We start from the raw sequence: 18,456 nt of genomic DNA on the forward strand, positions 1-18,456 counted from the left end.
TTGGCACTTGGGATTTGCTATGGTGTTTTTTTTCCTCTTTTCTAGTCCCCATCCTTGTTTTTGTATTTGTTCAGTTTTGTGATAAATGACCAGTCTGTCCAGTATTACCATCATTTTTAAAAGGGACCCATACACTTCTTCTCTTCCATCTCTCCCTTCTCCACTAAATCTGTCTAATATCAGTGCACATAATGCCCATAACAAGCATCCTGCTAAACAGGTGTAGCTCTGATTTCATGAAAACAAAGATAAAAATGTTAAAATGTAAATGTAGTGATTCATTCGCTCTGAATAGTGTCCTCAACCCCATATCGTGGAAGAGCAAAAGTTTATGGTTCATGCCCTTTATTCTACAATCACTGAATGACATCACACATTCAACATCTTGTACTGATAGACATAAAATCATCAATGAGAGTTAAGAGAAAATGTGTTCAAGGGAACTATTAATTATCAACTACGGTGTATGTCTCTAAAACAACTGAAAAATACTGGCCCAAACAGTGGGCCTAGAATAGCCATAGCTCAGAAACATTGAGACATATTGAACACAGCAATCAAATAATACATCTCGGGGAAGGTGCAAATCCGTACCTAATAATAGTAAATGTGCACATTGCATATGGATAGCTAAAAACTCAAAGATGTCATTTTTCTAAGGTCAGTCGGAAGAATAAAAAAGAAATTATTCGATTTGACAATTCATAATAGAGGGCAAGAAATAATCTGTCTGTTCCACTGTCTGCAGAAAAGTACAAGCATAGACAGGTCTTCTTCAGAACAAGAACTGGCTGGAATCAGCATACTTTCACCTGCAGGTCTTCATTTACAGTTTGCCCTTCATGGATGTCTGTGCGGGGCATTGCTTGACACAAGGCTCTCACTACTTTGCCTTTTTGGAGAGAGCGTTCAGCCAGGAGAATGAGAAGCTCAGGCGTGCAGACTCACTGCTGGCAGGAAGACTGGGCCTTGCCTGCACAGGGTATGCCGGTGCTAAAGACTGCACAGAGAATGAGGAAATAAACATGCATGCACACAGGGAAACTGACATACTCACATATATGGACATGAGCACATATATGCAGACGAACTGGCATAGTATGAACAGTATACGAGCATGCACACACACATAATTGAATGATACTTTTATGGAAAACTGCTATCTCTAAGGAGCATGTAAACTGAGTTAGATGTCCAAGGGCCACACAAAACTGCTGGCAGACACTCATATACATGAAATAACTGAAATAACTTTTCTAAAATTTAATCTATACTGTATGTAGAGGTCAAGATGGAGGTCGCATGCAACTCCACAACATAGTGGTTTATGGTTAGCTGTTAGGGCATATGAAGTGCTCCTCTACACTACAAATCAGTATAGGACTTGACTTGGAATGTATTAGCTGAAAGCATATTGCTTACCACATTGATCCTATTTTGATACCTACTCTACCTCATGCAAGTTCACGAAGACTTGAAATACTGTGACAACCTGTTTCCTTTCTTCCAGCTATACTGACCTGACTGACCTGCCTGTCTGCCCTGTCACCCTACATGTCCAGCCACAAGGGGTTACCAGGGCTGGGGTCAGAAGCTGACCCAATGCTCTGCTCCATCACTCTCCCGTCCTGGGGTCCCACTGAAGGGGGGTGACCCTAGAAAAGGAGGGAGGGAACAGACATTGAGTACCTTTACCTTCTTTCTTTTTTCATTTTCTTCCTCCTTCTGTTTTTTCCCTTTTCCTGATACTGATGTATCTGTCTTTGTATCGGTTTTCTATATATCTGGCTGGTTTGGATCATTTGTGCAAATGTTTATACCCTCTGTAAAACCTCCTCTCTGTTTTACAATTTTTTGCTGAGTCATTGTCACAGATATCCAGTGTGTCTGCCAAGAGTTTCCTGCAGATTGAAATGGATTAAAGGGGAGCCATTTCAGAGCATTACAAAACACAAATACTGGAAGTGTAATAGGCAAAATAATTTATGTGCCAAGATTTCTTCACTGGGTTCTCCACTGTGGCAACAACACATGCAGTGTGTGATTTCTTTGACCAAGAAAAACAATCACAATACAACAATTCAGCTACAGATAAAATCCATACTATAAGCATGAACCTTTTTTTCAATAAGAAGAAAATGCCTGTGCTAGTATTTTGTTTTACATGCTAAAATATTAACTATGCTGGAAAAGCCTTTTTTCCAAATTGTTATTTTGGATTTTCATAAAGCAATAAGACTATGACCAGTAACACTTTCCTTTCCATGGCATAGAGACAGTTTTGTTTATCTTGGCCTGAATATGACTGTTTTGTTACAATGTGTCTGGTTGGGAGGTGAGAGAATAGATGTTTTGTCACAATGTTTAACATTCTATTGTGTTTCCGTTATGGTTCGTGCATTTCAATAAGTGTTTTTATTTCAAGTTGTCATTTTACAAATCAAGCCTTAACTGTCAATTCGCGTGACCCGTTTATAACTATAAATAAGACAAACGAACTAATCAGTTCAGCCAATTCAAGCGTATTATTTAATGTTCGTGTTATCTACAGCTAACCTGCATACATCTGGACCTTAACAAGGCATCGTTGGTATGTTTTATCCTTTGTTGTGAATTTTGTGAGATACAATATATGTTTATTTAACCTATCGTAACTGTATGCAATGACTATATGTTTATGCTAGAATTTATTTGTCTATGTCTTTTGTAAATTTCAGTTTACACTTCCTATCTATTATCATTAAACCTGTGGACTACGTACATCTTCAGAGTCGTGATTTGTAGGAAGAGTTTAGCTGGCTGTCAGCGTAGAGCTTACCGAAGACGGCAAAGTAAACAACGAGCTTTCAACAGGCAAGATAACGCAAGCTAACAGCTAACCGCCATGTCGTTGCCAAGGGCAACCACATCTTTAAATACACGCTCGGAAGCCCAGTGCTCAGTGAGATCCAGCGCATCATCCATAAGGTCTGCGGCAGTCCAAGCTAGAGCAAGAGCCGAAGCAGCAAAGGCACGTCTGCTCTACTTTGAAGAAGAGGCTAAATTGAAATTGAAGTTGGAATTGCTTAGGCATAAAAGAGAGGCAGCTGCAGCCATTGCTGAAGCGGATGCACTTGAGGCTGCTACTGATGAGAATAGTGAGGGAGACAGGTGTGGGCTAAACATGGACTCTGTCCCATTGGTGGCTTCAGAACGCACAAAGCGATATGTGGCTGAACACATCAAAGCTGAGTCGTATCTGCATCAGAACAACACTACTCCACATCCTCTCCCCTCACAGCAGCCTCTCATCCACACAGAAGAGTATATCCATGGGCCACTAGCCAGGATGTGTGAAGATGCTGATCCGCCTCGCGTCGGGTTCAGCGGTGAGCATGTTGATCCTGCACGCCATTCCAGGCCACATAGTTGCAACAGTCCTTCTCATGCATGTTATGCCATACCACCGAGCTCTGATAATGGCTATTCACATGTAAATGACTTTGTAAGATATTTAGCCCGCCGTGAACTTGTGGCTACAGGCCTACTTCATTTTAACGACAAGCCACAAAACTACAGAGCATGGAAACGCTCCTTTCTGAATGCCATCAGTGGCCTTAATCTGACACCGAGTGAGGAGATGGATCTTCTGTTTAAGTGGCTGGGCAAGGAGTCAGCAGAACACATTGAACAGATAAGAGCAATCCACATACACCACCCAGAAGCAGGACTGGCCATGACATGGAACAGGCTCGAGCAAACGTACGGCTCAGCAGAGGTAATAGAAAATGCTCTGTTCAAACGCATTGACAGCTTCCCAAAAGTAACAAGCCGAGATGGATCTATGCTGACGAAGCTGGGCGATCTATTAATGGAACTGCAGGCAGCTAAGGGTGAAGGAGACCTGCCCGGCCTCGCTTTCCTTGACACGGCGAGGGGCGTCAACCCAATCGTACAGAAACTCCCATCTCGCCTTCAGGAGAGGTGGGCGACAGCAGGCGCAGCCTACAAGCGTCAGCAACAGGTGAATTATCCTCCCTTTGCCTTCTTTGTGGATTTTGTCTGCCAGCAGGCATGCATTATGAACGATCCCAGCTTCAACTTCATCGCCAGCACAGACACGGCTCCCTGGACAGAGAAAACAGCATGGAAGCCAAACAGACAGCGAGAGGTCTCCGTTCACAAGACAGAGGTATCCCCCAGAGCCACATCTGACATGGGTGAGCCACCTACAAACAACGGTGATAAACTGTGTCTACTGCACAACCTGCCACACCCTCTGCGTAAGTGTCGGGCATTTAGAGAGAAGCCCATTGAAGAGCGCAAAACACTGCTCAAAGATAACAATGTGTGCTTTAAATGCTGCTCTTCATCGTCCCACATAGCAAAGTACTGCAAGATCAACGTACAGTGTTCTGAATGTAAGAGCGACAGACACAACACAGCACTTCACCCTGGACCTGCACCCTGGAAACAAGAGGTCGGCCATGCTTCTGAGCACGGCGGGGAGCAGGAGGGAGCTTCACCACAGTCTCATGTCAACAACAAATGCACTAAAGTCTGCGGTGGCGAGCTCACAGACCGCTCGTGCTCGAAGATATGCCTCGTCAAAGTGTATCCGACTGGCCATAGAGAAAAAGCAGTGAAATTGTATGTGATCCTGGACGAACAGAGCAACAGGTCACTGGCTCGTTCACAGTTCTTCGACGTGTTCAACGACCAAAGTCCAAGCGCTCCATACACACTGAGAACATGTGCTGGAGTGAAGCAATCAGCAGGCAGAAGAGCCAATGCTTATGAAGTAGAATCCTTTGATGGAACTGTTCGCATACCATTACCAAGTCTCATAGAATGTAATGACATCCCGAACAACAGAGAGGAAATTCCAACCCCCGAAGTGGCTCTCCATCATGCTCATCTAAGGTCATTGGCACACCGCATCCCAGACATCGACCCCCAAGCCCCAATCATGCTTCTCTTAGGACGGGACATTATCAGAGTGCATAAAGTCCGCAAACAGGTGAATGGCTCTCACAACCTGCCCTTTGCACAGAAGTTGGACTTGGGGTGGGTCATTGTTGGAAATGTGTGCCTAGGCAATGTCCACAAACCACTGACAATCAGCACGTTCCACACGAACACCACAGAGCTGAAACGCCCCACTCTCTTTGCTCCATGCCCCAACGTGTTCCATGTGAAAGAGAACTTCAGCAGCGTCAACATCACTGGTCAGCCCCCAGCGTATCCTGCTGACCACCTCACCTGTGAAGCCGATCACCTTGGATGCACGGTGTTCAAGCGGACCAAGGATGACGATCAGGTGGCTCCCTCCATTCAGGATGCCACTTTCATGAAGATAATGGATGAAGGCCTATGGAAAGACTCAAACAACAGTTGGGTGGCACCATTACCTTTCAAGAGTCCACGCCCACGGCTCCCAGACAACAAGCCACAAGCGCTGAGGCGCCTAATGTCTCTCAAGCGGAACTTTGACAAAAAGCCTGAGATGAGAGAACACTTTCTCAGTTTCATGGACAAGATGTTACAGAACAGCCATGCTGAGTTAGCTCCTCCTCTCAGTGAAGATGAAGAACGGTGGTATTTACCAACGTTTGGGGTGTATCATCCGAAGAAACCAAAGAAAATTCGTGTGGTGTTCGATTCCAGTGCCCAGTACAACGGCGTGTCACTCAATGATGTGCTGTTAACGGGACCTGACCTAAACAACACGCTGCTCGGAGTGCTGATCCGGTTCAGAAGAGAGGCTATCGCCTTCACAGCCGACATAGAACAGATGTTCTATTGTTTCGGGGTAAGAGAAGAAGACCGGAACTTCTTACGTTTTCTTTGGTTCCAAGACAATGACCTCTCCAAAGCCATCGTGGATTACCGCATGAGGGTCCACGTCTTCGGAAACAGCCCTTCACCTGCAGTAGCTATTCACGGCCTACACAAGTCTGTTCAAGTCAACGAGTTCCACATCGACCCAGATGTGAAACACTTCGTGATGCGGGACTTCTACGTCGACGATGGGCTGAAGTCCCTGCCCACAGTTGAGGCGGCTGTCGACCTGCTAAAAAAGACACAGGAAGTTCTCTCCAAGTCAAACCTGAGACTGCACAAGATCGCAGCGAACAGCAAAGAGGTCATGGAGGCCTTTCCATCCAGTGACCACGCAAGTGACCTCAAAGACCTTGACCTCGATGCAGACATGCTTCCGCTCCAACGCAGTCTCGGACTCGACTGGAACCTCCAAACAGACAGTTTCCTGTTCAACGTCTCCTGCGAGACAAAGCCTTACACCCGCCGCGGTGTCCTGTCAACCATCAATAGCCTCTACGACCCGCTTGGATTCGTCGCACCTGTCACAATCCAAGGCAAGGCTATCCTGCGAGAGCTCACCGCTGAGAACGGCGACTGGGATGCACCCTTGCCTCAAGCCATGGAGGATGCCTGGACATCATGGAGAGCCTCTCTGTCCGAGCTCTCTAAGCTTTCCATTCCCAGATGCTACACACAGGCTTCACCGTCAGCAGCAGTAAGAAGAGAACTGTGCATCTTCTGTGACGCGTCAGTCAAAGCCATCGGTGCTGTGAGCTACCTCAAAGTCACAAACGCTGATGGGAACCACCAGATCGGATTTGTCATGGGAAAAGCTAAGCTGGCCCCCCGCCCTGAACACACAGTGCCAAGACTTGAACTTTGTGCGGCGGTGCTTGCTGTTGAGTTAGCAGACTTGATTTCAGCAGAACTAGACCTGCAGCTTGACACCATAACCTACTTCTCAGACAGCAAAGTGGTCCTGGGCTATATCTGCAATGAGACCAGGCGCTTTTATGTCTACGTCAGCAACCGGGTGCTACGCATCCGAAGATCCTCCCGCCCAGACCAGTGGTGCTACGTGCCAACAGACCAGAACCCGGCAGATCACGCAACACGTTCTGTTCCTGCTGGCCACCTGAACGACACCAACTGGCTGAGTGGACCCAAATTCCTGTATAAGCCAGAGCCCAGCCTCTCTGAGAGTGCCTTTAACCTTGTTGACCCAAGCTCAGACCCAGACATCCGCCCTCTGGTGTCTACTTTAAGCACCATAGCCTCGTCCAAGCAGCTTGATTCTCAACGCTTCGCCAAGTTCTCCACCTGGAAGTCACTGTCTCGTGCAGTCACTCGCCTCATCCACATAGCTCGTCACTTCAAGACGACTCAGAGAGAAAACAGTACATGCAAGGGCTGGCATTACTGCAAAGCAGAACTCACAGTTGAAGAATCAGAGAAAGCTTCAGTCATAATCATCCAAGCAGTTCAACAGGAAATATACAGTCAAGAGATAAAGTGCATTCAAAAGCAAGAAAAGATGCCAAAAACAAGCCCTCTCAGAAATCTGGATCCGTTCATTGACACACATGGCCTTCTCAGAGTCGGAGGTCGCCTTCACCTTTCAAACCTTGAACAGAGTGAAAAGACTCCTCTGATTATTCCCGGTCAGCATTGCATCGGCACTTTGCTCATCAGACACCACCACGAACAAATCCATCATCAAGGCCGTCACTTTACAGAAGGGGCGGTCCGCTCAGCTGGCCTTTGGATAGTTGGTGGGAAGAAAAGAGTGAGCAGCATCATCCACCAGTGCATAACCTGCAGAAAACTCAGAGCTCCACTCAGCATCCAAAAAATGGCTGATCTGCCAGCTGATCGTCTGTCAACAGACCCTCCATTCACAAACGTGGGTCTGGATGTCTTCGGCCCTTGGAACGTTTCATCACGCAAGACCAGAGGTGGCTTCGCACACAGTAAGAGGTGGGCGGTGATCTTTACGTGCATGAGCATAAGAGCTGTGCACATTGAAGTCATAGAATCCCTCGACACGTCTAGCTTCATCAACGCGCTACGGCGCTTCCTTTCGGTACGCGGGCCAGTCAAACACATTCGTTCAGACCGCGGCACGAACTTCATCGGTGCCTGCAAAGAGTTGAAGATACCATCCAACATTGACAGCTCTGCGGTAAAGACTTACCTGTCAGACAAGGGCTGCACTTGGACCTTTAATCCTCCGCATGCATCCCATTACGGCGGAACATGGGAAAGAATGATAGGACTGACAAGGAGAATTCTGGACTCAATGTTCCTCCAGCTGAAAGACAAGCTCAGCCACGAAGTGCTGGTGACTTTCATGGCAGAAGCAGCGGCGATCATCAATGCCAGGCCACTTGTTCCAGTGACAACGGACCCTGATGACCCACTCATACTCACGCCAGCAGCACTTCTCACGCAAAAGATGAACATTCTTCCTGCTCCTGCCGGTGAGTTCGGAGTTGCTGACCTCTACAAGTCCCAGTGGCGACAGGTTCAGCACCTGTCAAACACCTTCTGGGACCGCTGGAAGAAGCAATTCCTCCCAACACTACAGGCGCGCAAGAAGTGGCAGTCCACCCAGCCAAACATTCAGCCAGGAAGTGTTGTTCTCCTTAAGAACAGACAAGCACCCAGGAATGAATGGCCTCTTGGACTGATAACACAGGCCTTCCCTGGCAAGGACAGTAAAGTGCGCCAGGTCGAGGTGAAGACCATCAAACCAGGAGGGACTAGTCTCTTTCTTAGGCCAGTCACTGAAATAGTGCTCCTTCTACCTCCAGAGGCCCAGTAAATTAATTGTGTATGGACTTTTGTTGTGACGTGTATCCACGTCAGGTGGGGAGTGTTTTGTTACAATGTGTCTGGTTGGGAGGTGAGAGAATAGATGTTTTGTCACAATGTTTAACATTCTATTGTGTTTCCGTTATGGTTCGTGCATTTCAATAAGTGTTTTTATTTCAAGTTGTCATTTTACAAATCAAGCCTTAACTGTCAATTCGCGTGACCCGTTTATAACTATAAATAAGACAAACGAACTAATCAGTTCAGCCAATTCAAGCGTATTATTTAATGTTCGTGTTATCTACAGCTAACCTGCATACATCTGGACCTTAACAAGGCATCGTTGGTATGTTTTATCCTTTGTTGTGAATTTTGTGAGATACAATATATGTTTATTTAACCTATCGTAACTGTATGCAATGACTATATGTTTATGCTAGAATTTATTTGTCTATGTCTTTTGTAAATTTCAGTTTACACTTCCTATCTATTATCATTAAACCTGTGGACTACGTACATCTTCAGAGTCGTGATTTGTAGGAAGAGTTTAGCTGGCTGTCAGCGTAGAGCTTACCGAAGACGGCATAATGACCTTAGCATTTTACAATCTATACTTCATTGCCAAGAAAAACAAAGCATGCCATGGAAACGTGATAGGCTGCAAGCAAGACTTTGTATACACACACTTAGCCATCTGCTATATCTGGTCATGTCTATCCCTGTCCCAAAACATCCCCTCATTCACATAAGCCCATTCTCAGACCAGTACCTGGAAAATTGGCTCTTCCTTCTCTGCTATGTACAAATGATGCACTGAATGTGCCCCCAAACCCGCTGAAGAATGACCATCAAAGCCAGGAAGTAAAAGAAGAAGGTGACAGCCTACAAAGAGATGGAAGTGATGGAGGAACATGGCAATGAGATTCTCAGAGTGATGTTTGTACACAGTGACATGGCAGAGGGAAAGACCATTAACAGGTGGCTTCACAACACAGTTTTCAGCTGCACTTAATGATTCCCAACATCACAAGAGTTCTACAGTAATTACCCCAAATACTTTGCTATACATTTTTCCATGAGCATATTATTGTATTTGTCAAGTCACCTAAAAAAGGCCCTTCCCTTAACTGAGAAGAAAAAGAGGATGAAGAGTGCTGAGGAGGTGACAGAGGCAAGGCGGTGGCCATGATGCAGAGGTGACTTGATGAAAAAGAGCAGCAGCAGCGATGGTGATGGTGAATGGTGGTCACGGCGTGATAACAACTACCACCTAGACCGAGAAAAACTGACCTGTGGAGAGATGGCAACCATACTGCCTCGGTTGGCAGAGTGTTCGCCTACATCAGAGCCTCTATCCCCTGCCTGATGGAGGAACCCTTGAGAGGTCTCAGAAGAAACCCTTTCAAAATGACTTGCTGGGATTTCTGGGGCCATGGGGATAAAACCATTGCTCATCCATGCGGGTAGTGGAAAGGTCTGTTGGAATTGCGACTGGGGCGAGGAATCCCTTACTACTGGGGGAAGGCAGTCAGGCACCTGCAGTGGCTCGCTGGTTAAACCCATACTAGGACTAGCCACCTGCCAGCTATTGGCTTTGTACCAGCTGGGGTAGAGCTTGGTATCTTCGCTAGCCTCTGCCAGCAAGCTCTGGATTCCCAAGTCACCTGCATCATGCTCCTCGCGCCAGCACTCCTGCTCATCCTTGTAAGGTAGGCGAAAGGAAAGACTTTCTTAGAGATGTCAGAAGAGCTAGTCGGATGGTGTTATACTCACTGTTCATCATAGTAAACAAAAGAACATTATGTATGACCATAGTATTATATAAACCAAGTTGAAAAGCAGGAAATCAAAGCACACTGAGGAGATTTTATGGCTGATTGGGCCTGAGAGGAAAACAGATTGGTGAAACAAAGAGGACGAAATGGCAACATATTGGAACATATTGGAACATTTCACAAGCAGGACACAAGAGCAAACTGGTTTTACCTGCTGGGTGCTTATCCCTTCTTGTATACAAAGCTCCGCCATTTTAGGGTCTGAGCAACCCTCGGCCTCGCCCCGAACCTCCTCCCTAGCCTCTTCCTCTGAGTCCTTGATGGCCCACGTCTCAGGCTTCAGCTCCAATACTGGTTCGGTATCGTCTGCCTCAGGGGGAAGATCTAAGATGGGATCAAGGTTGGCTTCAGGCTCTGGTTCTGGTTCCAATTCTTCCACTGGTTCTGGAATGGGTTCAGGTTCTGTCTCAGGCTCTTGCTCTTGCTCCTCTGGCACCTCCTCCTCTTCTTCAGCTGTTGAAGATGGAAGTTTCATTACGCAAATGAAAACAAAGTGTCTCAATAAACTGTAATCAGTACTGGGGTTTGCTTAAAATATCACTATGTTTATCACTCAAAAAATATATTTTAAAAAAACTACATTTTGATGACTCACTCTTGACGAAGTCAAGTTGGGAGAGAGCCCTCTCCTCTGCATTGAAATCCGCCTTGTAGTGGTCCATGTTTTCATAGCCAGGCTCAAGTTTTTCCACAACATAGGCGTTGGCAGCCTCATTGACTCTTGAAGGGTGAGTCATGGCAGACACGAGGAGAACAAAGGCTGATAAATAACCAATGAGTTCCCCAAGATAAAAACCACAGCTACTCCAAAGGGTGGATGAACAAAGCGGTAACACTTACCTCTCAATAAGAATCTTTGCGTTCTGTGGTGGTGAAAAAGACACTACTGTTACACTCAAGCTCAATAACACACAAATATCCTATCCAAAATCCCTTCCAGATTGGATACCTGAACAAAGGCAGCCATTTCAGGCTCCTCCATGGTGTGCAGGGCAGTCTCCGCCAGCTTGGTGTTAGCGTCCACATGCTCTCCATAGGTCCTCACCAGAGATCGAGTATGGTTTGTCTTCTCATCCTGTTCATAAGTGATGTGTTGCATCATGATTTTCCGGCGCTCTTCTAAGATAGTAGACAGACGTTCAAACTTCTCACAAAGAGCCTGCTTCTGGGTTTTGCTGTTCTCCTGTGACAGTGAGGGCATATTAGTATGCATTGTAGTAAATTCCGTATTGTTTAAAATTACTGAGATTGTCATGACATGCTATAATGTCCTTTATCTGTAGTGAAGTAATTGAGATTACATGGCCCCATTGGCACATTATTTGCCTATTCAAAAACGGGTTTGAACAAACCTCTACTGTCTGACAGATCTCCTCTATTTCACTGATGGCAGCCTGGACTTGGTCATTTCTGGCCACGACTGAGACGATCCCATCATTGAGTTCAGCCTGTAAGGGATTTCACTTGAAATGTACCCATGTACATGGAAGTCTACTGGAATTTCTGACATTGATTGTTTAGTTTTTATTTTACATCCAGACACTTTTGTTACAGTATGATGTGAACAAATAAGATATGCTTCCATAGAGCGGTATGAGCATTGGCACACAGACAGGCCTCTGTTCGTTCATTACTGTGACTAATAATAGATGATACCTGCTGCCAAATGACCTTCCTTTAACCAGTTGTCCATGTGAGTCCTCACCTTCTGCTGCTGGTAGACCTCTGCCAGAGGGGCTACCTGGCAGGTCTTGTGGGCTCCAAAAACCTTGCAGAGAGAGCAGGTGGGAACTTTGCAGGAGATGCAGTAGATGTTGACCTTCTCGCCCTCATGTTCCTCACAGGTCAGTTGCACTGGAACTATTGGCAGGGGCCTGGAACTTGAATCATGGAGTAACATTGCAGTAAAAGTGATACGCAAAGCAAACAAAACAATCACGATAAAACAAATCTTTGTTAAAGTTACTTTTTTGACCTAACAATACAATGATAAGTTAACTTAATCCCTCACCAAGCAGATTCCTGGTTGTAAACATCAATGATGTTCTCCACCAGTAAGTTGCGCTGTAGTCCGTACACGCCATGCCGATCCAGAACCACCTCATGCCGACAGGAGGGACAGCGGAACCGCCCACCGGTACCAACCTGAAACAGAGACGGCTACATCTCTTACTCAGCAAGTCTGTTCTCCAGCAGGGAATTTATAGAACTAGCCAGAAAAGGTCAGCTGTCAGGAACAAGACTGCTGTAAACAAAGGCATGTTTTAAATCATTAATGCTCATGCTCTTGGGGTATAAGACATCATCATCAACACTTGGCATGTGTTAATTATAACTCTTGCCTCACTGAGCATTTGTAGTCAGCTGCTACTCCAGGGACATTTTTGAGTTTTTATGTGGAATATTCACATAAGTGACTATCAGTGTGGGCTGATAGTCACTTGCCCCCCCCCCCCCCCTCAATTACCCCTGCTGTTTACCACACTCTGCCTGTTTGCACCACTTGCCATTTGAGTTTTTGTCAACAAGCGAGGGTCACAGTGGTGTCAGTGAAGAATTCAGAAAGAGTCAGAGAACTTGCAGCTGCCCTCAGCGCCCTCTCAGAGGTAAAGCAAAGGGTAAACAGGAAGAGGAACAGAGACCGGGGAGCGCTGGGGAGAGAAGGCAGATGAAAGGTGAGAAAGAGAGGACCCTGAAATAGTTGCGGTCTTTAATAGACCTCAGCTGCCTGGTTGTTTGGGGCGGACAGGGCGTTCTGTGGCCTCTCGGAATTGATCCACACGGTGCGAATCAGGGCTAGCTTAGAGGCTTAGGGAAATTGGACAAGGCCCCCAGAAGGGTCCTCAGTCAGTTAACAAATACAGACGGCACCAGCATGAAAGAGGGAGAAGAAGTGTAATAGGTCCCTGTCCACAGCCAGTCATCCATATAAGCCCATGCAGTTGCTGCTGTAGCCTGTGTCGCTCTCATCCCTCATTGACTTGCAAAGGATCAGAAGTGAGACAGTTGTGGGTATCGAATAGCAGAATCACGTGCCAACTTTTTCCATGTAACATATAGAGTTGGTTAGCCCCCCTCCAGATCTATGTTGCTAACAAACAGTCTGTGACCATATCAGGTTCCTATCTACTGTCAGCAGTGGTATGTTTATTTGCCTGCTTGCAGTGCAGTCACGGGGTTATTGGGCAAGCTTGATACACAGACGATACTGAATCAGTCGGGGTGCCAGGTCAAATGGATAAATTGCTTTATTTACTCCCCTGCACAGCGGGGCCAGGGTAGTATATACATTGTAAGTCGCACATATGTAAGTCGCTTTGGATAAAAGCGTCTGCTAAATAACTAAATGTAAATGACTCACCTCTGTCATCCTTTGCTAATGATAGCTTATAAAGGGGGGGGGGGTTTGGTTGTGAGCTCATTGTGTTTGAGATAAAGATTTGGCATAGCCACAGATTGCAAACAGAGACATTTGGCAAAGTGAAAGGTTTGTCTATCTGACTGGCTCATCCTCACAGTTCTCCTTTCATTGTTTGCATTGGGTAAAGAGCACCTTAAAAAAATTAATATGCAACTATAAATACACACACAGTACATAGGTATCCAGCATCAACTATAAATACACACACAGTACATAGGTATCCAGCCTGAGCCCCGGTTTAGCCATTTCTGATCCAGACACCTGTTTGGGATTTGTGTGCTACGCCTTTGAATACTTTGATGCTGTTAAACCAGCCTATTTACCTTATCTATTTGTATGCATGTATAGAGACATACAGTTGGCCCTGAGTATATTAACACTCATGTGTACATACATGTGGAAATGTCTGTGTATGAAATTATGGTCATTGCTGAATACTGAAGTGAATATGGATCTACTATACTATACTACTATACTATATGCAGCAATTTGAGGTACAGTGTGCTATTCCAGCGTGGTCTTGTGCTGACTCTAGCCCATGTATAATCCACAGCTGATCCTCTGGCATGCTGGGGTACGAGGGCAGTGCTTAGCTAGTAACCTCCGGCCACAACCACAGTCATCTACGCTGAGGCACAAGCACTTATATTAGCATTGTAAAAAAAATTTGTCAGCCTGCTTTGCCTGGACTTTATGTGCCCCAGTTGGAGGTTGAGCAGGAGGAGTATGGCTTACAAAGTCGCTCAAATGTCATCTGCTGTTTGTCCGTGGCCCAGATATACATTAAAGTGCCATGTCAGCCGTAGCTTTGAAAATATTTACTGGAGATCATCTAGCCCTCCAGTGCTTCCAAAACAAATACAGTATAGAAAATAGAACTACGGATATATTTGCCTAAAGATCACCCAAAATTCCCCATACACTTTTAGTAATCTCTTCACAGATTCTGAGCCAAACTGTTTACCGGAATAGTTTATGATCTGTTTCTGAATAATTAACAGATTCTCTGAGTAATTATGTCATAGAGACAGATAGAGTACATGGGTGTCCATTTACAAAGGCAGACTATTTTCAGATTTTAAGAGCTTCCAGGACAGTCACACAGGCACTGATTTAAAGTCTCTCCCTCTTTCCTACACATGTGTACACACAAAATCATCCTTTTGTAATGCCATTCTGGACATACTCTTGCATGTATTTTACAGAAAAGACTCCATTCCCTCTTTACTCCCTCTTAACTGCACCACGTGGCTGGGACACACCTGGTAGAGCTCGTTGGCACACTTGCGGCAGAGGTTGTGCTGGCAGGGCAGGATGACCACAGGCTTGGTGAAAACTTCAAGGCAGATAGGGCAGATGAGCTGCCTCTCCAGTGTGTTCAGGGCCTGGTCCCGGTGGTAGGGGCCCAGCTCCAGGGGCAGCGACATGGTCCTCAGCCTCTGTGCTACACGTTACAGAAGACCCCGAGAGAAACAAGAGGGGATGGAGCAGTAGGGTGCATACAGATGTGACTGAGAGAGAAGGAGAGAGAGAGAGAGAGAGAGAGAGGAGGAATCCACTGGAATGGTAACTGGTTTGGCAGTCAGTCCTCTTCCAGTCGTACACACTTTTTCTTCCTTCCTGCCTCTCTGTTTCCCTTCTTGCCTTTCGTTCCTCCTTGTCCCTCCTCCCTTCTCTTCTTCTTCTCTCTCGAGGCACAGGAGAGTGCAGTTGCCTTGTACCGTAATCCTCCCCGGTGACCTGTTGGTGGGTGAGAGGGTGTAACGGCTGCAATGGTGGCGGCAGGCAGCAGCGCTGCTTGGCGGGTGGGTGTCTGGTTACTGGCAGGCACCCAGGGGCTGCCCCTTTACCACTCTGTCCATATCAGGCAGTGGCTGGAATGCGGGCAAACTATGGCAGTGCTCTTTCTCCAATTACGCCGCTGCTCTGCGCGCTTGCCTCCGAGGAGAACAGCCAGTAGCTGATGACTGTGCTGTGTCCATGGGGTGTACTGTACTAATCATGGCAAAGCACAGTGTGTGTCTGAGAGGGCTAGTTAACCTGGCTTTTACTGTTCCTTGTCTATGAGTTAAGTTGTTGATCGCGTTATGTATGTGGAGTGAGTAGGGCTTGTGTGTTTGCGTGTTATCTTTTGTGACTAAATCTTTTATTACTGTGGTGGATCGTATGACTGGTAATTGGGGATGTTTAGGAAGAACACATGGAGGTAAAAAGGGAGCAGAAGGAGAACATGCTGCTATTAAAAACAAACACTGACCAGAACCTTTCTTAATTTCAGAAACATTTATTTGAACAACATTAATACAGAATGCAACGTCTGCCTTCTCTCAATATACATACAACTGACTGACTCATTCTGAGTATTCTTGAACATTCTGGTATCTCCCCAAAATCTACATGCACACGATTTGAACTAATGGTAATTTATTAAAAACATAAGAAAAATAGAATAAAGAAAATTGTGTCGCAAACTATGTACTTCTGTTTTGTATCTATTTGGTTCATTTTGACTAGTTTTGGTATAGACGTTCACACTGAAAATGTGCCTTTGCTCTCAGGGCAAAGCCACAGCAGAGACAAAGACATGTGATGGGTTTGTAATTCAACCAACCAAACCAGCGGACATCCACAAAGATCCAGATTACACTGAAAATAAAAAAGAAACTCTTTTGGCTCTGCTAAAACTTAAAACAGGACACAGAAAACTCACAGCTAAAACTTCCCTCGTCAATGTAATGCCAGAAAATCAAATTGTACAGTACACTTTTCAAATCTATAAATTCTAGTCTAAAACTATGAAAAAAAATAGAGCAATGCAGCATTGTTAAATGAAATTGCATTATGCAAACCAAAACACTTATTAGGAATGTACTATGATAGCATGTATCTTATCAGATTGCTTCAAAAAACTCTAGTGACATAATCTACAATTTCTTCCTTCACTGATTGTCAGTATCTTCATTTTCAACACTCATGCAGACAACATAAATAATTTTATGACTAAAGGAAAATATAGGAAACACTGTAGGTCGTGGAACCAAAACTCACACACTCACAGACAGAACTCAGACCTAAAACAAATATGACAAGTAACGTACATTTGAAAAGATAAATATTACAGAGACAGTCGTAAAGGGGTGTTAAGAGTGTTCCCATTGCGAATTTCTACAACACATAGGAAATGGATCAATACACTTCCAACTGGAATGAGGATTCCTAGAAAAGGCTTGATCCCCCCCATCCCACACATACACACATAGATATACATCCAGACGCATACACGCAAGCATACAAACTGGCACACCCATGTTTAGTAATGGAATGTGACCATGCCATTCTTTTATATGTCTAAAAAATAAATCTTTTGCTATTCAAACTCTCCTTCGGGAGTTTTTCTATTTTCTAGTAAGGAGCCCAGTTGAACTACTCTGGAGGAAGTTGTAAGTTTAATATTAATGCTTTTGTTTATTTGGGAAAAAAAGAACACGGCAGAGGTGAGGACAGTGAGGAAGAGGATGGTAGATGATTTGTTGATGAAGAGTACCAGGGGTTGTGGAAGTATAGGGCACGGCATAGCATAGGGCACGGTAAAGAGAGGACAGTGTGAGCCGTAATACTGACTGATACCTGCATTCCAGCACTTGTTGAGGAACACCTTTGTCAACACACACACATACTTCACGTAAAAGCATGTCAGGTCTATTATACTGGAACAACAAAAACAGCTGAACAAAAACAAACTACTGATACATAAATAAAATCAGTGCAAATCTATGGGCATCATTGAAATGTGGCTTAGTATTTAGTCACCTCTTAGTTAACAGAAAGGTGAAAACACAATAGCATGGATCAAGCTACCGAAGTCTGACAGTGATCCTATTGAGGAGTACAGTAGTGTGATTAAATCTAGTTAATCCTCATGTTTTTTTCTCCAGTGAGCTCATCTAAATAAGCCAACCAAACAGATGATGCAAATTTCAAGCTCAGCAATGTGGTGCCAGTTCATGCATTTTCAATGAATGATCAGTCATTCTGATAGCATTTAGGAAGAAACGAGAACAGGTACCACCACCATAGCCAGCAAACCACCCACAGCACACCGCCTCCAGTCTGCAACAGCAATTAGTTAGTCACACATGCATAGATAGGCTCATCTGGAAGCCACGTTTTGTGGTTTGTTGAAGGCTTAATGTTCTTCAGCAGTGTCTGAGGGAAGCACTTGTTCACATGGTAACTGTGAAGCACCTGTTGGCATGGTAACAGATAAGAAGCAAGTGCACGCTTGAATACTGAGGCATCCTCTCTCTCGCAACAATGTCGCACATCGCGGCTAAACTGGGGGCTACCTCTGGCGTCAACTACCAAAACACAGCAATGGACTGGTAATCGAAAGCACACACTGTACAGATAAAGCCTGACGATGTCTTGCTGAAATTAAAACTCTACCTGATTTCAAGTGTAGCTTCCTTTTTCTACTGTAGTGACTGGACAGACGGCCAAAGTCACACGTTCTCAGCATGTCAGCTGCCTTGCAAACCACATCGGCAAACTTTTGTTAGCCACAACGGCTTTGCACAATTGTGT

General features: G+C 45.2%; 1 protein-coding gene across 3 annotated transcripts; it reads right to left on the bottom strand.

Annotated features, from left to right (window-relative positions):
• Positions 1-328: 328 nt before the first annotated feature.
• Positions 329-16,990, bottom strand: trim101 (tripartite motif containing 101). Of its 3 annotated transcripts, XR_001162691.3 has the most exons (11): positions 15,135-16,990; positions 12,463-12,611; positions 12,157-12,331; positions 11,804-11,899; positions 11,401-11,634; positions 11,292-11,314; positions 11,047-11,171; positions 10,603-10,904; positions 9,386-9,498; positions 1,521-1,655; positions 329-1,000 (listed from the first exon to the last, which is right to left on the bottom strand). XR_001162691.3 is itself a non-coding variant. In XM_012835044.3 (10 exons), exons 1-9 carry the CDS (start codon positions 15,297-15,299, stop codon positions 9,412-9,414), a joined length of 1,341 nt encoding a protein of 446 aa, XP_012690498.2. In that variant the 5' UTR covers positions 15,300-16,990; the 3' UTR covers positions 329-1,000; positions 9,386-9,411. The 3 variants fall into 3 exon arrangements, 2 of the variants coding, with proteins under 2 accessions (XP_012690498.2, XP_012690496.2); XM_012835044.3 differs by lacking the exon at positions 1,521-1,655 and having other exon boundaries at positions 12,463-12,596; XM_012835042.3 differs by lacking the exon at positions 1,521-1,655.
• Positions 16,991-18,456: the final 1,466 nt, after the last annotated feature.

This window comes from Clupea harengus, chromosome 4, assembly GCF_900700415.2.
Source record: "Clupea harengus chromosome 4, Ch_v2.0.2, whole genome shotgun sequence".
Classification (NCBI taxonomy): Eukaryota; Metazoa; Chordata; class Actinopteri; order Clupeiformes; family Clupeidae; genus Clupea; species Clupea harengus.

Excerpts from the sequence above, each read along its gene's own strand:
- trim101 (XM_012835042.3), bottom strand. The coding sequence starts at position 15,299 with ATGTCGCTGCCCCTGGAGCTGGGCCCCTACCACCGGGACCAGGCCCTG. Across the intron at positions 12,332-12,462 it reads TACAACCAGGAATCTGCTTG|TTCCAGGCCCCTGCCAATAG; the intron begins GTGAGGGATTAA and ends CCATGATTCAAG. Across the intron at positions 11,635-11,803 it reads AGATCTGTCAGACAGTAGAG|GAGAACAGCAAAACCCAGAA; the intron begins GTTTGTTCAAAC and ends TCACTGTCACAG.